This window comes from Tachyglossus aculeatus, chromosome 10 (genome assembly GCF_015852505.1).
Source record: "Tachyglossus aculeatus isolate mTacAcu1 chromosome 10, mTacAcu1.pri, whole genome shotgun sequence".
In the NCBI taxonomy this organism is placed as follows: Eukaryota; Metazoa; Chordata; class Mammalia; order Monotremata; family Tachyglossidae; genus Tachyglossus; species Tachyglossus aculeatus.
The window spans coordinates 54757835-54776146 of record NC_052075.1 but is presented as its reverse complement, the minus strand read 5'-3'; the positions used below and the strand labels follow the sequence as shown (position 1 = coordinate 54776146).

Below are 18312 nucleotides of genomic sequence, written 5' to 3'. Positions count from 1 at the left end.
CTGTCAAATGGGGATGAAGCACACAGTAGGCGCTCAATAAATACTATTGAATGAATGAATAGTAACCACTTCAATCAAACAACCACTTAATACCAAAATTATTATTATTATTTGTGCCTCAGTTCCCTCATCTGTCAAATGGGGATGAAGCACACAGTAGGCGCTCAATAAATACGATTGAATGAATGAATAGTAACCACTTCAATCAATCAACCACTTAATACCAAAATTATTAATTATTATCTGTGCCTCAGTTCCCTCATCTGTCAAATGGGGATGAAGCACACAGTAGGCGCTCAATAAATACTATTGAATGAATGAATAGTAACCACTTCAATCAACCAACCACTTAATACCAAAATTATTATTATTATTTGTGCCTCAGTTCCTTGATCTGTCAGATGGGGATGAAGCACACAGTAGGCGCTCAATAAATACAATTGAATAAATGAATAGTAACCACTTCAATCAATCAACCACTCATTACCAAAATTATTATTATCTGTGCCTCAGTTCCCTCATCTGTCAAATGGGGATGAAGCACACAGTAGGCGCTCAATAAATACGATTGAATGAATGAATAGTAACCACTTCAATCAATCAACCAACCACTTAATACCAAAATTATTATTATTATCTGTGCCTCAGTTCCCTCATCTGTCAAATGGGGATGAAGCACACAGTAGGCGCTCAATAAATACAATTGAATGAATGAATAGCAACCACCTAATACCCAAAATATTATTAATTATTCTCTGTGCCTCAGTTCCCTCCTCTGTCAAATGGGGATGAAGACTGTGAGGCCCATGGGGGACAACCTGATGACTTTGTATCTCCCCCAGCGCTTAGAACAGTGCTTGGCACATTGTAAGCGCTTAACAAATACCTTGTATCCCCCCCAGCGCTTAGAACAGTGCTCTGCACACAGTAGGTGCTCAATAAGTACGATTGAATAAATGAATAGCCACTTCAATCAACCACTTAATACCAAAATTATTAATTATTATCTGTGCCTCAGTTCCCTCATCTGTCAAATGGGGATGAAGCACACAGTCGGCGCTCAATAAATACGATTGAATGAATGAATAGTAACCACCTAATACCCAAATTGTTATTAATTATTCTCTGTGCCTCAGTTCCCTCCTCTGTCAAATGGGGATGAAGACTGTGAGCCCCACGGGGGACAACCTGATGACTTTGTATCTCCCCCAGTGCTTAGAACAGTGTTTGACACATAGTAAGCGCTTAAAAAACACCTTGTATCCCCCCAGTGCTTAGAACAGTGCTCTGCACACAGTAGGCACTCAATAAATATGATTGAATAAATGAATAGTAACCACTTCAATCAATCAACCACTTAATACCAAAATTATTATTATTATTTGTGCCTCAGTTCCCTCATCTGTCAAATGGGGATGAAGCACACAGTAGGCGCTCAATAAATACAATTGAATAAATGAACAGTAACCACTTTAATCAATCAACCACTTAATACCAAAATTATTATTATTATTTGTGCCTCAGTTCCCTCATCTGTCAAATGGGGATGAAGCACACAGTAGGCGCTAAATAAATACGATTGAATGAATGAATGAATAGTAACCACTTCAATCAACCAACCACTTAATACCAAAATTATTATTATTATTTGTGCCCCAGTTCCTTGATCTGTCAAATGGGGATGAAGCACACAGTAGGCGCTCAATAAATACGATTGAATAAATGAATAGTAACCACTTCAATCAATCAACCACTTAATACCAAAATTATTATTATTATTTGTGCCTCAGTTCCCTCATCTGTCAAATGGGGATGAAGCACACAGTCGGCGCTCAATAAATACGACTGAATGAATGAATAGTAACCACTTCAATCAATCAACCACTTAACACCAAAATTATTATTATTATTTGTGCCTCAGTTCTCTCATCTGTCAAATGGGGATGAAGCACACAGTAGGTGCTCAATAAATACGATTGAATGAATGAATAGTAACCACTTCAATCAATCAACCACTTAATATCAAAATTATTATTATCTGTGCCTCAGTTCCCTCATCTGTCAAATGGGGATGAAGCACACAGTAGGCGCTCAATAAATACGATTGAATGAATGAATAGTAACCACTTCAATCAATCAACCACTTAATACCAAAATTATTATTATTATCTGTGCCTCAGTTCCCTCATCTGTCAAATGGGGATGAAGCACACAGTAGGCGCTCAATAAATACGATTGAATGAATGACTGACTGCTGAGGCGACGATTGAATGAATGAATGACTGACTGAGGCGTCGAGCGAACGAGGGCGGGGCTTCCGGCCGCGTGGGGCGAGTGACGTAAGCGCGTCGAGCGACGTACGCGCGTCGAGAGTCGTATTCCCGTCGAGTGACGTAAGCGCGTCGAGTGACGTACGCGCGTCGAGTGACGTACGCGCGCCGAAAGGCGTAAGCGCGTCCAGTGACGTCGCCCGCCCGGCGTACCACGTGACAAGGAAGTGACTCGGAACAGGAAGAGAAGGGGGGGAAAAAAAGGACTCCCGTCGGCAGCTTCACCCGCCACCGGGACCAGTCGCCAACGCCACCGCCGCCGCCATGAACAGCAAAGGCAAGCGCGGGAGGGCGTGAGGGCGGCGCGGGGGCCGCGGGGGCCGGGGGCCGGGCCGGGGCCGGGAGGAGCCCCCGAAGGGCGGCCCTTCGCCCCCTCGACCCCCTCGGACCCCCGCCACCCCCCGACCCCCGGCCGTCCGCGGCGTCGGCCCCCTCGGCCTGCGTGGCGCAGTTTGGAGCCGAGGGCCCTCGGCGGGACGGGCGGCGGCGGCGGCCAATGGCGCGCCAGAGCGGGGCCGGGAGCCGGCCAATCAGCGGCCGGCGGGGGCGGGACCGCCCGTCTCCCGGGCGACGAGCGCCTCCTCCCTCCGGCGCCCCCTCCCGGCCTCCTCACCCTTCTGCAGCCGAGGCGGGGTCGTAGGCTGCGGGGGGCCCCGCCCCCTGCGGCCCGTGCTGGGCTCTGATAGGCTGCCCTCCCCGCCCGTCAGGCCGGCGCAGCCAATGGGCTCGGGCCCCAGCGCTTCTACTCAACTCCGCCCCCTTCCGGACAATCAATCAATCAATCGTATTTATTGAGCGCTTACTGTGTGCAGAGCACTGTACTAAGCGCTTGGGAAGTACAAATTGGCAACATAGAGAGACGGTCCCTACCCACAGTGGGCTCACAGTCTAAAAGGGGGAGACAGAGAACAAACATACTAACAAAATAAAATAAATAGAATAGATATGTACAAGTAAAATAGATAAATAAATAAATAGAGTAATAAATATGTACAGACATATCATCATCATCATCAATCGTATTTATTGAGCGCTTACTGTGTGCAGAGCACTGTACTAAGCGCTTGGGAAGTACAAATTGGCAACATATAGAGACAGTCCCTACCCAACAGTGGGCTCACAGTCTAAAAGGGGGAGACAGAGAACAAACATACTAACAAAATAAAATAAATAGAATAGATATGTACAAGTAAAATAGATAAATAAATAAATAGAGTAATAAATATGTACAGACATACCATCATCATCATCAATCGTATTTATTGAGCGCTTACTGTGTGCAGAGCACTGGACTAAGCGCTTGGGAAGTACAAATTGGCAACATATAGAGACAGTCCCTTCCCAACAGTGGGCTCACAGTCTAAAAGGGGGAGACAGAGAACAAACATACTAACAAAATAAAATAAATAGAATAGATATGTACAAGTAAAATAGATAAATAAATAAATAGAGTAATAAATATGTACAGACATACCATCATCATCATCAATCGTATTTATTGAGCGCTTACTGTGTGCAGAGCACTGGACTAAGCGCTTGGGAAGTACAAATTGGCAACATATAGAGACAGTCCCTTCCCAACAGTGGGCTCACAGTCTAAAAGGGGGAGACAGAGAACAAACATACTAACAAAATAAAATAGAGTAGATATGTACAAGTAAAATAGATAAATAAATAAATAGAGTAATAAATATGTACAGACATATCATCAGTCGTATTTATTGAGCGCTTACTATGTGCAGAGCACTGTACTAAGCGCTTGGGAAGTACAAATTGGCAACATATAGAGACAGTCCCTACCCAACAGTGGGCTCACGGTCTAAAAGGGGGAGACAAAACCAAACATACTAACAAAATAAAATAAATAGAATAGATATGTACAAGTAAAGTAAATAAATAAATAGAGTAATAAATATGTACAAACATATATCCATATATACAGGTGCTGTGGGGAAGGGAAGGAGGTAAGGCGGGGGGGATGGAGAAGGGGACGAGGGGGAGAGGAAGCTAGGCGCTCAGTCTGGGAAACGTGTGTAATAAGCGCTTACTATGTAATAATGAGGGTATTTATTAAGCATTTACTATGTGCCAAGCCCTGTTCTAAGCGCTGGGGTAGCTAGAAGGTGATCAGGTTGTCCCACGTGGGGCTCACAGTCTTCATCCCCATTTTACAGATGAGGGAACTGAGGCACAGATAATAATGATGGTATTTGTTAAGCGCTTACTAGGTGCCGAGCCCTGTTCTAAGCGCTGGGGTAATAATACTAATAATGATGGTATTTGTTAAGCGCTTACTATGTGCCAAGCGCCATTATAAGCGCTGGGATAATAATTATAATGATGGTATGTGTGAAGCGCTTACTATGCACTGTTCTAAGCGCTGGGGTAATAATAATAATGAAGGTATTTGATGAGCGCTTACTATGTGCCAAGCATCGTTCTAAGCATTGGGGTAATAATAATAATAATGATGGTATTTGTTAAGCACTTACTAGGTGCCAATTTCTGTACTAAGCGCTGGGGTAATAATAATGATGGTATTTGTTAAGTGCTTACTAGGTGCCAAGCCTGTTCTAAGCGCTGGGGTAATAATAATAATAATAATGATGATGGTATTTAAGTGCTTACTAGGTGCCAAGCCTGTTCTAAGCGCTGGGGTAATAATAATAATAATAATAATAAATAATAATGGTATTTGTTAAGTGCTTACTAGGTGCCAAGCCTGTTCTAAGCGCTGGGTTAATAATAATAATAATGATGGTATTTGTTAAGCACTTACTAGGTGCCAATTTCTGTACTAAGCACTGGGGTAATAATAATGATGGTGTTAAGCGCTTACTAGGTGCCAAGCCTGTTCTAAGGGCAGGGGTAATATAATAATAATAATAATAACAATAATAATAATAATGGTATTTGTTAAGCGCTTACTAGGTGCCAATTTCTGTACTAAGCGCTGGGGTAATAATAATGATGGTATTTGTTAAGTGCTTACTAGGTGCCAAGCCTGTTCTAAGGGCTGGGGTAATAATAATAATAATAATGGTATTTGTTAAGCGCTTACTAGGTGCCAATTTCTGTACTAAGCACTGGGGTAATAATAATGATGGTATTTGTTAAGTGCTTACTAGGTGCCAAGCCTGTTCTAAGCGCTGGGGTAATTAATAACAATAATAATAATAATAATAATGGTATTTGTTAAGCGCTTAGTAGGTGCCAATTCCTGTACTAAGCGCTGGGGTAATAATAATGATGGTATTTGTTAAGTGCTTACTAGGTGCCAAGCCTGTTCTAAGCGCTGGGGTAATTAATAACAATAATAATAATAATAATGGTATTTGTTAAGCGCTTAGTAGGTGCCAATTCCTGTACTAAGCGCTGGGGTAATAATAATAATAATAATAATAATAATAATAATGATGGTATTTGTTAAGTGCTTACTAGGTGCCAAGCCTGTTCTAAGCGCTGGGGTAATAATAATAATGATGGTATTTGTTAAGTGCTTACTAGGTGCCAATTTCTGTACTAAGCGCTGGGGTAATAATAATGATGGTGTTTGTTAAGCGCTTACTAGGTGCCAAGCCTGTTTTAAGCGCTGGGGTAATAATAATAATAAATAATAATAATAATAATAATAATAATGGTATTTGTTAAGCGCTTACCAGGTGCCAATTTCTGTACTAAGTGCTGGGGTAATAATAATGATGGTATTTGTTAAGTGCTTACTAGGTGCCAAGCCTGCTCTAAGCACTGGGGTAATAATAATAATAATAATAATAATAATAATAATAATAATAATATTTGTTAAGCACTTACTAGGTGCCAATTTCTGTACTAAGCACTGGGGTAATAATAATGATGGTGTTTGTTAAGCACTTACTAGGTGCCAAGCCTGTTCTAAGCGCTGGGATAATAATAATAATAATAATAATAATAATAATAATAATAATAATAATAATAATGGTATTTGTTAAGCGCTTACTAGGTGCCAATTTCTGTACTAAGCGCTGGGGTAATAATAATGATGGTATTTGTTAAGTGCTTACTAGGTGCCAAGCCTGCTCTAAGCACTGGGGTAATAATAATAATAATAATAATAATAATAATGATATTTGTTAAGCACTTACTAGGTGCCAATTTCTGTACTAAGCACTGGGGTAATAATAATGATGGTGTTTGTTAAGCGCTTACTAGGTGCCAAGCCTGTTCTAAGCACTGGGATAATAATAATAATAATAATAATAATAATAATAATAATAATAATGGTATTTGTTAAGCGCTTACTAGGTGCCAATTTCTGTACTAAGCGCTGGGGTAATAATAATGATGGTATTTGTTAAGTGCTTACTAGGTGCCAAGCACTGCTCTAAGCACTGGGGTTGATACAAGGTAATGAGGTTGTTCCCCGTGGGGCTCCCAGTCTTCATCCCCATTTTCCAGAGGAGGGAACTGAGGCCCAGTGAAGTGACTTGCCCCAGGTCACGCAGCAGACAAGTGGCAGAGGCGGGATTAGAACCCACGTCCTCTGACTCCCAAGCTCGCGCTCTTCCCACTGAGCCACACTGGTTCTCTGGTATTTATTGAGCGCTTACCATGATGATGATGGTACGCGTTAAGCGCTTACTATGTGCCAGGGACTGTTCTGAGTGCTGGTGTGGTATTTATTGAGCCCTTAGTATGTGCAGAGCACTGTACTAAGCGCTTGGGAGAGGACGCGGCAACCGAATCAGCAGACACGTTCCCTGCCCAGCTAACAGTCTAAAGCAGGAGACGGACATTAATAAAACGGACCTCAGTCGATCGTATTTATTGAGCGCTTATTTATTCATTCAATCGTATTTATTGAGCGCTTACAGTGTGCAGAGCACTGGACTAAGTGCTTGGGAAGTACAAGTTGCAGCGTGGCTCAGTGGAACGAGCCCGGGCTTCGGAGTCAGAGGTCATGGGTTCGAGTCCCGGCTCTGCCACAGGTCTGCTGTGTGACCTTGGGCAAGTCACTTCACTTCTCTGAGCCTCAGTTACCTCATCTGTAAAATGGGGATTAAGGCTGTGAGCCCAAAGTGGGACAATCTCATCACTTTGTATCCCCCCCCAGTGCTTAGAACAGTGCTTTGCACATAGTAAGCGCTTAACAAATGCCAACATTATTATTATTATAAGTTGGCAACCTATAGAGACGGTCCCTACCCAACAGTGGGCTCACAGTCTAGCTTATTAATTTATTTAAATTAATCAATTGTATTGAGCGCTTACTGTGTGCAGAGCACTGTACTAAGCGCCCAATTATTTAGTACAGAGCACTGTACTAAGCACTTGGGCTTGGCTTTATCCTGACAGTCCTGCCTGTCAGGATAAAATCCCAGTTTGGTCCCCGGAGTACCTCAACATAGTTTGTCGCCCAACCTCCCAATCCCAGAGAAGCCGCGTGGCTCAGTGGAAAGCGCCCGGGCTTTGGAGTCAGAGGTCATGGGTTCGAATCCCCACTCCGCCAATTGTCAGCTGGGTGACTTTGGGCAAGTCACTTCACTTCTCTGGGCCTCAGTTCCCTCATCTGTAAAATGGGGTTTAAGACTGTGAGCCCCCCATGGGACCACCTGATCTCCTTGTAACCTCCCCAGCGCTTAGAACAGTGGTTGGCACATAGTAAGCGCTTAACAAATGCCATTATTATTATCATTATTATTATTATGTGGACAGGTGTCATCAGAATAAATAGCAATAAAGCTAGATGCACGTCATTAGAGAAGCAGCGTGGCTCAGTGGAAAGAGCAGGGGCTTTGGAGTCAGGGGTCATGGGTTCAAATCCCGACTCCGCCACTTGTCAGCTGTGTGACTTTGGGCAAGTCACTTCACTTCTCTGTTCCTCAGTTCCCTCATCTGTAAAATGGGGATTAAGACTGTGAGCCCCCCGTGGGACAACCTGATCACCTTGTAACATCCCCAGCGCTTAGAACAGTGCTTTGCACATTGTAAGCGCTTAATAAATGCCATCATTATTATCATTATTATTCTGACGCTGCTTCTCATCACGGCCCCCACCTGCCCCAACTGCTCCCCCAAACCCCTCTGGGGAGGTCGGCGCCCACCGCCCCCATCCACCGAAGCAGCGTGGCTCAGTGGAAAGAGCCCGGGCTTTGGAGTCAGAGGTCATGGGTTCTAATCCTACCTCCACCACATAATAATAATAATGGCATTTATTAAGCGCTTACTATGTGCAAAGCACTGTTCTAAGCGCTGGGGAGGTTACAAGGTAATCAGGTTGTTCCACGGGAGACTCACAGTCTTCATCCCCATTTTACAGATGAGGGAACTGAGGCCCAGAGAAGTGAAGTGACTTGCCCAAAGTCACACAGCTGGCAAGTGGCGGAGCTGGGATTCGAACCTATGACCTCTGACTCCAAAGCCCGGGCTCTTTCCACTGAGCCATGCTGCTTGTCAGCTGGGTGACTTTGGGCAAGTCACTTCAATCATTCATTCATTCATATTGAGCGCTTACTGTGTGCAGAGCACTGGACTAAGCGCTTGGGAAGTACAAGTTGGCAACATTTCATTCATTCAATCGTATTTATGGAGCGCTTACTGTGTGCAGAGCACTGTACTAAGCGCTTGGGAAGTCCAAGTGGGCAACATAGAGAGACGGTCCCTACCCAACAGCGGGCTCACGGTCTAGAAGGGGGAGACAGACAACAAAACCAAACATATTAACAAAATAAAATAACGAGAATAAATATGTACAAATAAAATAAATAAATAGAGTAATAAATATGTACATACATATATACAGGTGCTGTGGGGAGGGGAAGGAGGTAAGGCGGGGAGGAGGGGGACTTGTGTTGCCAACTTGTACTTCCCAAGTGCTTAGTACAGTGCTCTGCACACTAAGCGCTCAATAAATACGATCGTTTGATTGATTGATTGATGGGGACGTCACTTCTCTGGGCCTCAGTGACCTCATCTGTAAAATGGGGGTGAAGACTGTGAGCCCCTCCCCCCCACCCCCGTGGGACAACCCGATCACCTTGTAACCTTCCCGGCACTGAGCACAGTGCTCTGCCCAGAGTAAGGGCTCAGTAAATGCCATCGTTACCATTATTATCAATCAATCAATCGTATTTGCACATAGTAAGCGCTTAATAAATGCTATTATTATTATTATTATTATTTATTGAGCGCTCACTGTGTGCAGAGCACTGTACTAAGCGCTTGGGAAGTCCAAGTTGGCAGCATATAGAGATGGTCCCTACCCAACAGTGGGCTCACACTCTAGAGGGGGGAGACAGACAACAAAACAAAACACATTAACAAAATAAAATAACAAGAATAAATACGTACAAATAAAATAAATAGAGTAATAAATATGTACATGCATATATACAGGTGCTGTGGGGAGGGGAAGGAGGTAAGGCGGCAGGGGGATGGGGATGGGGACTTGTGTTGCCAACTTGTACTTCCCAAGCGCTTAGTCCAGTGCTCTGCACACCGTAAGCGCTCAATAAATACGATTGATTGATTGATGGGGACTTCACTTCTCTGGGCCTCAGTGACCTCATCCGTAAAATGGGGGTGAAGACTGTGAGCCCCCCCCGTGGGACAACCTGATCACCTCCTGGGCGCTGAGTGCAGTGCTCTGCCCAGAGTAAGGGCTCAGTAAATGCCATCGTTACCATTATTATCAATCAATCAATCGTATTTGCACATAGTAAGCGCTTAATAAATGCTATCATTATTATTATTATTATTTATTGAGCGCTCACTGTGTGCAGAGCACTGTACTAAGCGCTTGGGAAGTCCAAGTTGGCAGCATATAGAGATGGTCCCTACCCAACAGTGGGCTCACAGTCTAGAGGGGGGAGACAGACAACAAAACAAAACACATTAACAAAATAAAATAATGAGAATAAATATGTACAAATAAAATAAATAGAGTAATAAATATGTACATGCATATATACAGGTGCTGTGGGGAGGGGAAGGAGGTAAGCCAGCGGGGGGATGGGGACTTGTGTTGCCAACTTGTACTTCCCAGGCGCTTAGTCCAGTGCTCTGCACACAGTAAGCGCTCAATAAATACGATCGATTGATTGATTGATTGATGGGGACGTCACTTCTCTGGGCCTCAGTGACCTCATCCGTAAAATGGGGGTGAAGACTGTGAGCCCAGCCCCGCTGTGGGACAACCCAATCACCTCCCCGGCGCTGAGCACAGTGCTCTGCCCAGAGTAAGGGCTCAGTAAATGCCATCGTTACCATTATTATCAATCAATCAATCGTATTTGCACATAGTAAGCGCTTAATAAATGCTATTATTATTATTATTATTTATTGAGCGCTCACTGTGTGCAGAGCACTGTACTAAGCGCTTGGGAAGTCCAAGTTGGCAACATATAGAGATGGTCCCTACCCAACAGTGGGCTCACACTCTAGAGGGGGGAGACAGACAACAAAACAAAACACATTAACAAAATAAAATAACGAGAATAAATACGTACAAATAAAATAGAGTAATAAATATGTGCATGCATATATACAGGTGCTGTGGGGAGGGGAAGGAGGTAAGCCAGCGGGGGGATGGGGACTTGTGTTGCCAACTTGTACTTCCCAGGCGCTTAGTCCAGTGCTCTGCACACAGTAAGCGCTCAATAAATACGATCGATTGATAAATACGATGGATTGATTGATTGATTGATGGGGACGTCACTTCTCTGGGCCTCAGTGACCTCATCCGTAAAATGGGGGTGAAGACTGTGAGCCCCCCTGCCGTGGGACAACCCGATCACCTCCTGGGCGCTGAGCACAGTGCTCTGCCCAGAGTAAGGGCTCAGTAAATGCCATCGTTACCATTATTATCAATCAGTCAATCGTATTTGCACATAGTAAGCGCTTAATAAATGCTATTATTATTAGTATTTATTGAGCGCTCACCGTGTGCAGAGCACTGTACTAAGCGCTTGGGAAGTCCAAGTTGGCAACAAAGAAGGACGGTCAATCAATCAATCAATCAATCGTATTTATTGAGCGCTTACTATGTGCAGAGCACTGTACTAAGCGCTTGGGAAGTCCAAGTTGGCAACATATAGAGATGGTCCCTACCCAACAGTGGGCTCAGAGTTTGTCATTATTATCGACGACCGTTTTGTGTGTTTCAGGCCAGTATCCGACCCAGCCGACGTACCCCGTGCAGCCTCCCGGCAACCCCGTGTACCCCCAGACCGTGCACCTCCCCCAGGCCCCGCCCTACACGGACGCCCCGCCTGCCTATTCCGAGGTACGGACCCCCGAACCCCGGCCCCGGGGGTCCGGGCCGGCCACCCGCCTCGCCCCCGACCGGGCCCGGGAGCTGGGGGAGGTACAGGAAAGCCGGGGACCCCCTCAGAGCATCCACAGTCAATCAATCGATCAGTCAGTGGTGTTGATTGAGCACTGTACTGAGCGCTCAGGAGAGGCCGGTGTAACGGAGTCGGCAGATACGCTCCCCGCCCACCAGAAACATCCGGCCGGGAGGGCCCGGCCTAGTCCGGATCGGGTGACTGGCATTCGCTCACTCATTCCATTGTATTTACTGAGCGCTTCCTGTGTGCAGAGCACTGGACTAAGCGCTTCGGAAGTCCAAGCGGGCAACATCTAGAGACGGGCCCTATCAATCAGTCAATCGTATTTATTGAGCGCTTCCTGTGTGCAGAGCACTGGACTAAGCGCTTCGGAAGTTCAAGCGGGCAACATCTAAAGACAGGCCTTATCAATCAATCGTATTGATTGAGCTCTTCCTGTGTGCAGAGCACTGGACTAAGCGCTTCGGAAAGTCCAAGCGGGCAACATCTAGAGACGGTCCCTATCAATCAATCAATCGTATTTATTGAGCGCTCACTGTGTGCAGAGCACTGGACTAAGCGCTTCAGAAGTCCAAGCAGGCAACATCTAGAGACGGACCCTATCAATCAATCGTATTATTGAGCGCTTACTGTGTGCAGAGCACTGGACTAAGCGCTTCGGAAAGTCCAAGCGGGCAACATCTAGAGACGGGCCCTATCAATCAATCAGTCGTATTGATTGAGCACTTCCTGTGTGCAGAGCACTGGACTAAGCGCTTCGGAAAGTCCAAGCGGGCAACATCTAGAGACGGTCCCTACCAATCAATCAATCGTATTGATTGAGCGCTTACTGTGTGCAGAGCACTGGACTAAGCGCTTCGGAAGTCCAAGCGGGCAACATCTAGAGACGGTCCCTATCAATCAATCAATCGTATTTATTGAGCGCTCACTGTGTGCAGAGCACTGGACTAAGCGCTTCAGAAGTCCAAGCAGGCAACATCTAGAGACGGACCCTATCAATCAATCGTATTATTGAGCGCTTACTGTGTGCAGAGCACTGGACTAAGCGCTTCGGAAAGTCCAAGCGGGCAACATCTAGAGACGGGCCCTATCAATCAATCAGTCGTATTGATTGAGCACTTCCTGTGTGCAGAGCACTGGACTAAGCGCTTCGGAAAGTCCAAGCGGGCAACATCTAGAGATGGTCCCTATCAATCAATGTCATATTTATTGAGTGCCTACTGTGTGCAGAGCACTGGACTAAGCGCTTCGGAAAGTCCAGGCGGGCAACATCTAGAGACGGTCCCTATCAATCAATCAATCGTATTGGTTGAGCGCTTCCTGTGTGCAGAGCACTGGACTAAGGGCTTCGGAAGTCCAAGCGGGCAACATCTAGAGACGGTCCCTACCAATCAATCAATCGTATTGATTGAGCGCTTACTGTGTGCAGAGCACTGGACTAAGCGCTTCGGAAGTCCAAGCGGGCAACATCTAGAGACGGTCCCTACCAATCAATCAATCGTATTGATTGAGCGCTTACTGTGTGCAGAGCACTGGACTAAGCGCTTCGGAAGTCCAAGCGGGCAACATCTAGAGACGGGCCCTATCAATCAATCGTATTGATTGAGCGCTTACTGCGTGCAGAGCACTGGACTAAGCGCTTTGGGAAGTCCAAGCGGGCAACATCTAGAGACGGTCCCTATCAATCAGTCAATCGTATTTATTGAGCGCTTCCTGTGTGCAGAGCACTGGACTAAGCGCTTCGGGAAGTCCAAGCGGGCAACATCTAGAGACGGGCCCTACCCAACAACGGGCTCCCCGTCTAGGAGGGGGAGATGGACGACAAAATAAAAAACACGTGGACGGGTGGCAAGTCGTCAGAACAAAGGGCAGTGTCAACCCTGGCACAAGTATGTTGCCAACTTGTCCTTCCCAAGCGCTTAGTACAGTGCTCTGCCCACAGTAAGCGCTCAGTAAATATGATTGAATGAATGAATGAATGAACTTGGACTTCCCAAGCGCTTAGTCCAGTGCTCTGCACACAGTAAGCGCTCAGTAAATACGATTGAATGAATGAATGAATGAACTTGGACTTCCCAAGCGCTTAGTCCAGTGCTCTGCCCACAGTAAGCATGATTGAATGAATGAATGAATGAACTTGTCCTTCCCAAGCACTTAGTCCAGTGCTCTGCCCACAGTAAGCACTCAGTAAATATGATTGAATGAATGAATGAATGAACTTGGACTTCCCAAACGCTTAGTCCAGTGCTCTGCCCACAGTAAGTGCTCAGTAAATACGATTGAATGAATGAATGAATGAACTTGGACTGTCAAGCGCTTAGTACAGTGCTCTGCACACAGTAAGCGCTCAATAAATACGAGATTGATGATGATGATGCTGGAGAGAGACTACAACTGTGTGCGTTGGAGGCAGTGCTTGCCCCTCATTCATTCAATCCTATTTATTGAGCGCTTACGGCGTGCAGAGCACTGTAGTACGCGCTGGAGAGAGACTACACCTGTGGGCATTGGAGGCGGTGCTCACCCCTCATTCATTCAGTCGTATTTATTGAGCGCTTACGGCGTGCAGAGCACTGTAGTACGCACTGGAGAGAGACTACACCTGTGGGCTCTGGAGGCGGTGCTTGCTCCTCATTTAGTCGCATTTATTGAGCGCTTAAAGTGTGCAGAGCACTGTAGTACGTGCTGGAGAGAGACTACACCTGTGGGCATTGGAGGCGGTGCTCATCCCTCATTCATTCAATCATTTATTGAGCACTTACCGTGTGCAGAGCACTGTAGTACGCGCTGAAGAGAGACTACACCCGTGGGCGTTGGAGGCGGTGCTCGCCCCTCATTCATTCAATCCTATTTATTGAGCGCTTACGGTGTGCAGAGCACTGTAGTACACGCTGGAGAGAGACTACACCCGTGGGCGTTGGAGGCGGTGCTCGCCCCTCATTTATTCAGTTGTATTTATTGAGCACTTACAGTGTGCAGAGCACTGTAGTACGCGCTGGAGAGAGACTACACCCGTGGGTGTTGGAGGCGGTGCTCGCCCCTCATTCATTCAGTGGTATTTTTTGAGCGCTTACGGCGTGCAGAGCACTGTAGTACGCGCTGGAGAGAGACTACACCCATGGGTGTTGGAGGTGGTGCTCGCCCCTCATTCATTCAGTGGTATTTTTTGAGCGCTTACCGTGTGCAGAGCACTGGACTAAGCGCTTGGGAAGTCCAAGTTGGCAACCTAGAGGGACGGTCCCTACCCAACGGCGGGCTCGCGGCCCCTCCGGCCCTAGAGGCGCGGGGTTGGGGAGGGCGAGAACACCACCGGGCGACACGCGAGGGCCAGAGAGCCGAGTTCGAGGTGCGCCGCGTGAACCCCGGGCAAGCACCCGCGTGGGCCCTGCGGGATGGCGGGGGGTCCGGGGGCGGGGAAGAGGGATCGGAGGGATCAGCCCCCTCCTCGCGACGCTAAATGGCCCCTTTTCTCGCCCCCCACCCGCCCGCCCGCCCGCCCGCCCGCCGGCCGGCAGCTGTACCGCCCGAGCTTCGTGCACCCGGGGGCGGCCCCCGTCCCCACGGTGTCGGCGGCCTACCCCGGCGCCTCCCTCTACCTCCCCGTGGCCGCCCAGTCGGTAGCCGTGGGGCCGCTGGGCTCCTCGGTGCCCATGGCCTACTACCCGCTGGGCCCCGTGTACCCGCCGGGCTCCACGGTGCTGGTGGACGGCGGCTACGACGCCGGAGCGAGATTCGGAGCGGGCGCCTCGGCCGGGAGCATCCCCGTGAGTACCCAGCCGCCCCCCAGCCCTCCCGCCCCCGCCGGGATCCCATCTCGTTCCTTCGTCCCATCGTGTCGGTGGAGCGCTGGACTAAGCGTTTGGGAATCAATCAATCAATCAGTAGTATTTATTGAGCGCTTACTGTGTGCAGAGCGCTGGACTAAGCGTTTGGGAATCAATCGATCAGTCGTATTTATTGAGCGCTTACTGTGCGCAGAGCACTGGACTAAGCGTTTGGGAATCAATCAATCAGTCAATCGTATTTATAGAGCGCTTACTGCGTGCAGAGCGCTGGACTAAGCGTTTGGGAGTCAATCGATCAGTCGTATTTACTGAGCGCTTACTGTGTGCAGAGCGCTGGACTAAGCGTTTGGGAATCAATCAATCGATCAGTCGTATTTATTGAGCACTTACTGCGTGCAGAGCACTGGACTAAGCGTTTGGGAATCAGTCGATCAGTCGTATTTATTGAGCGCTTACTGTGTGCAGAGCACTGGACTAAGCGTTTGAGAAGCAATCAATCAATCGTATTTATTGAGCCCTTACTGTGTGCGGAGCACTGGACTAAGCGTTTGGGAATCAACCAATCGATCGTATTTATTGAGCGCTTACTGTGTGCAGAGCGCTGGACTAAGCGTTTGGGAATCAATCAGTCGTATTTATTGAGCCCTTACTGCGTGCAGAGCGCTGGACTAAGCGTTTGGGAATCAATCAATCAATCAGTCGTATTTATTGAGCCCTTACTGTGTGCAGAGCGCTGGACTAAGCGTTTGAGAATCAATCAATCAGTCGTATTTATTGAGCGCTTACTGCGTGCAGAGCACTGGACTAAGCATTTGGGAATCAATCAGTCGTATTTATTGAGTGATTACTGTGTGCAGAGCACTGGACTAAGCGTTTGGGAATCAATCAATTGTATATATTGAGCACTTACTGTGTGCAGAGCACTGGACTAAGCGTTTGGGAATCAATCAATTGTATTTATTGAGCGCTTACTGTGTGCAGAGCACTGGACTAAGCGCTTTGGAATCAATCAATCGTATTTATTGAGCGCTTACTGTGTGCAGAGCACTGGACTAAGCGCTTGGGAATCAATCGATCAGTCGTATTTATTGAGCGCTTACTGTGTGTGGAGCACTGGACTAAGCGTTTGGGAATCAATCGATCAGTCGTATTTATTGAGCGCTTACTGCGTGCAGAGCACTGGACTAAGCGTTTGGGAATCAATCAATCGATCAGTCGTATTTATTGAGCGCTTACTGTGTGCAGGGCACTGGACTAATCACTTGGGAAGTCCAAGTTGGCAACATCCAGAGACGGTCCCTGCCCAACAGTGGGCTCACAGTCTAGAAGAAATAATAATAATAATGTCATTTTTTACATTACATTTATCACTTTTAGACCGTGAGCCCCCTGTTGGGTAGGGACTGTCTCTATATGTTGCCAACTTGGACCTCCCAAGCGCTTAGTACAGTGCTCTGCACTGCCCCAGGCCGGGGTGGCTTCCCATTCATTCAGTCAGTCGTACTGATTGAGCGCGTACTGTGTGCGGAGCACTGTACTAAGCGCTTGGGAAGTCCAAGAGAGACGGCCCCGACCCAAGCGCTTAGTACAGTGCTCCGCACACAGTAAGCGCTCAATAAATACGATTGATGATGACCCAACAGCGGGCTGACGGTCTAGGCGCCCCTTGGTGACCTCCTGAAGCCCCCTCCTCCCGGCCCCGCCACCGTCCGGTCCCCCGCGCCACCTGCCTCAACTTACCCCCCCCCGCCCTCCTCTCGGTTTGCAGCCTCCGCCCCCCGGCTGCCCCCCGAACGCGGCCCAGCTGGCCGTCATGCAGGGGGCCAACGTCCTGGTCACCCAGCGCAAGGGCAACTACTTCGTCAGCGGCTCGGACGGCGGCTACACCATCTGGTGAGGGCGGCGGCGGCCCGGCGCGAGGAATGACGACCCCCCCCCAGCCCCCCTCCCCGCCCCAACCCTTCTCACACTGTAACTGCTTTAGTCCTATTAACCGGACGGCGCGGGCCGGGCCGGGCCGGGCCGGGGGGCCGGGGGGGGCGGGCCCAGCCGTCACGCGGAGTGTGGCGTGCTCCTCCCTCCGGCCCCCCGAGCCTCGTCGCCCCGAGAGCATGTCGCCGCCGCTCTGGTCCTTGAAGCAATGAAACTGTCCTCCAGCCTCCCGAGCGCCCGATTCCCGGTCCCCCCCGACGTGCCCCCCACCCTGCCGCCGCCTTCCCCTCGCACGACACACACATTGCCCCCCCCCCACCGTGCCACCTCAGAGTCTCCGAACGCCCCCCGAGAGCATCCCCTCCCGTTCCCCGGACTAGATCCCGCCAAAATCCACATTTGTTGGTCATCCTCCCGCGCTTCGCCCGGGGTAGAGACATCCCTTCTCCCCCCCCCCGACCCCCAAATAGCCCCTGCTCCTTCCGCCCCCAGGACGCCCTCAGCTTAGCTTTGGTGGCCAACGAGCAGCCGGGCCAACGGCCCCCACCGAGCCTGGAAACCGAAGGATTAAAAAGCGGGAGGGATCGGGGGCAGAGCCCGAGGGCGACCGGTCCGGGCCGCGGGGCGGGATTCCCTCGAAATGCCCCCGATCCGGGGTCGACATACGTATTTCAGGGACTCCCCACCACCCCTCTCCCTCTCTCGGGGGGTCTCAAAAATTTTGGCCGACGCGGTCGGACCCGGCGACGGCATCTTCCGTGTTAGGTTTCAGTTCATCCGAATTTCAGTACGTTCTGTATATGTGGTGTTTGACCGTACAATACTGCTAGGGGAAATCCAGCATCGTATGTCTCTCTCTCTCTTTCTCTCTCTTCACTGTGGTGCACTTAACTTGTGGATTTTTTTATACTAAAAATGTAGAATAAAGACTATTTTGAA

General features: G+C 48.1%; 1 protein-coding gene across 2 annotated transcripts in view; it reads left to right on the top strand.

Moving 5' to 3' along the window:
- The first annotated feature begins 2460 nt into the window (after nt 1–2460).
- DAZAP2 (DAZ associated protein 2) overlaps nt 2461–18312 on the top strand; it is a 24826-nt gene continuing 8974 nt past the window's right edge. Inside the window, exons 1-4 of one of the 2 annotated variants that reach the window (XM_038753186.1) lie at nt 2461–2607; nt 11474–11592; nt 15172–15420; nt 17210–17334. In XM_038753186.1, coding sequence (XP_038609114.1) covers nt 2595–2607; nt 11474–11592; nt 15172–15420; nt 17210–17334 — 506 coding nt within the window. In that variant the 5' untranslated portion in view covers nt 2461–2594. Of the gene's footprint in view, nt 2608–11473; nt 11593–15171; nt 15421–17209; nt 17458–18312 lie in introns of those variants that run through there. The other variant, XM_038753185.1, reaches the window with a different exon arrangement.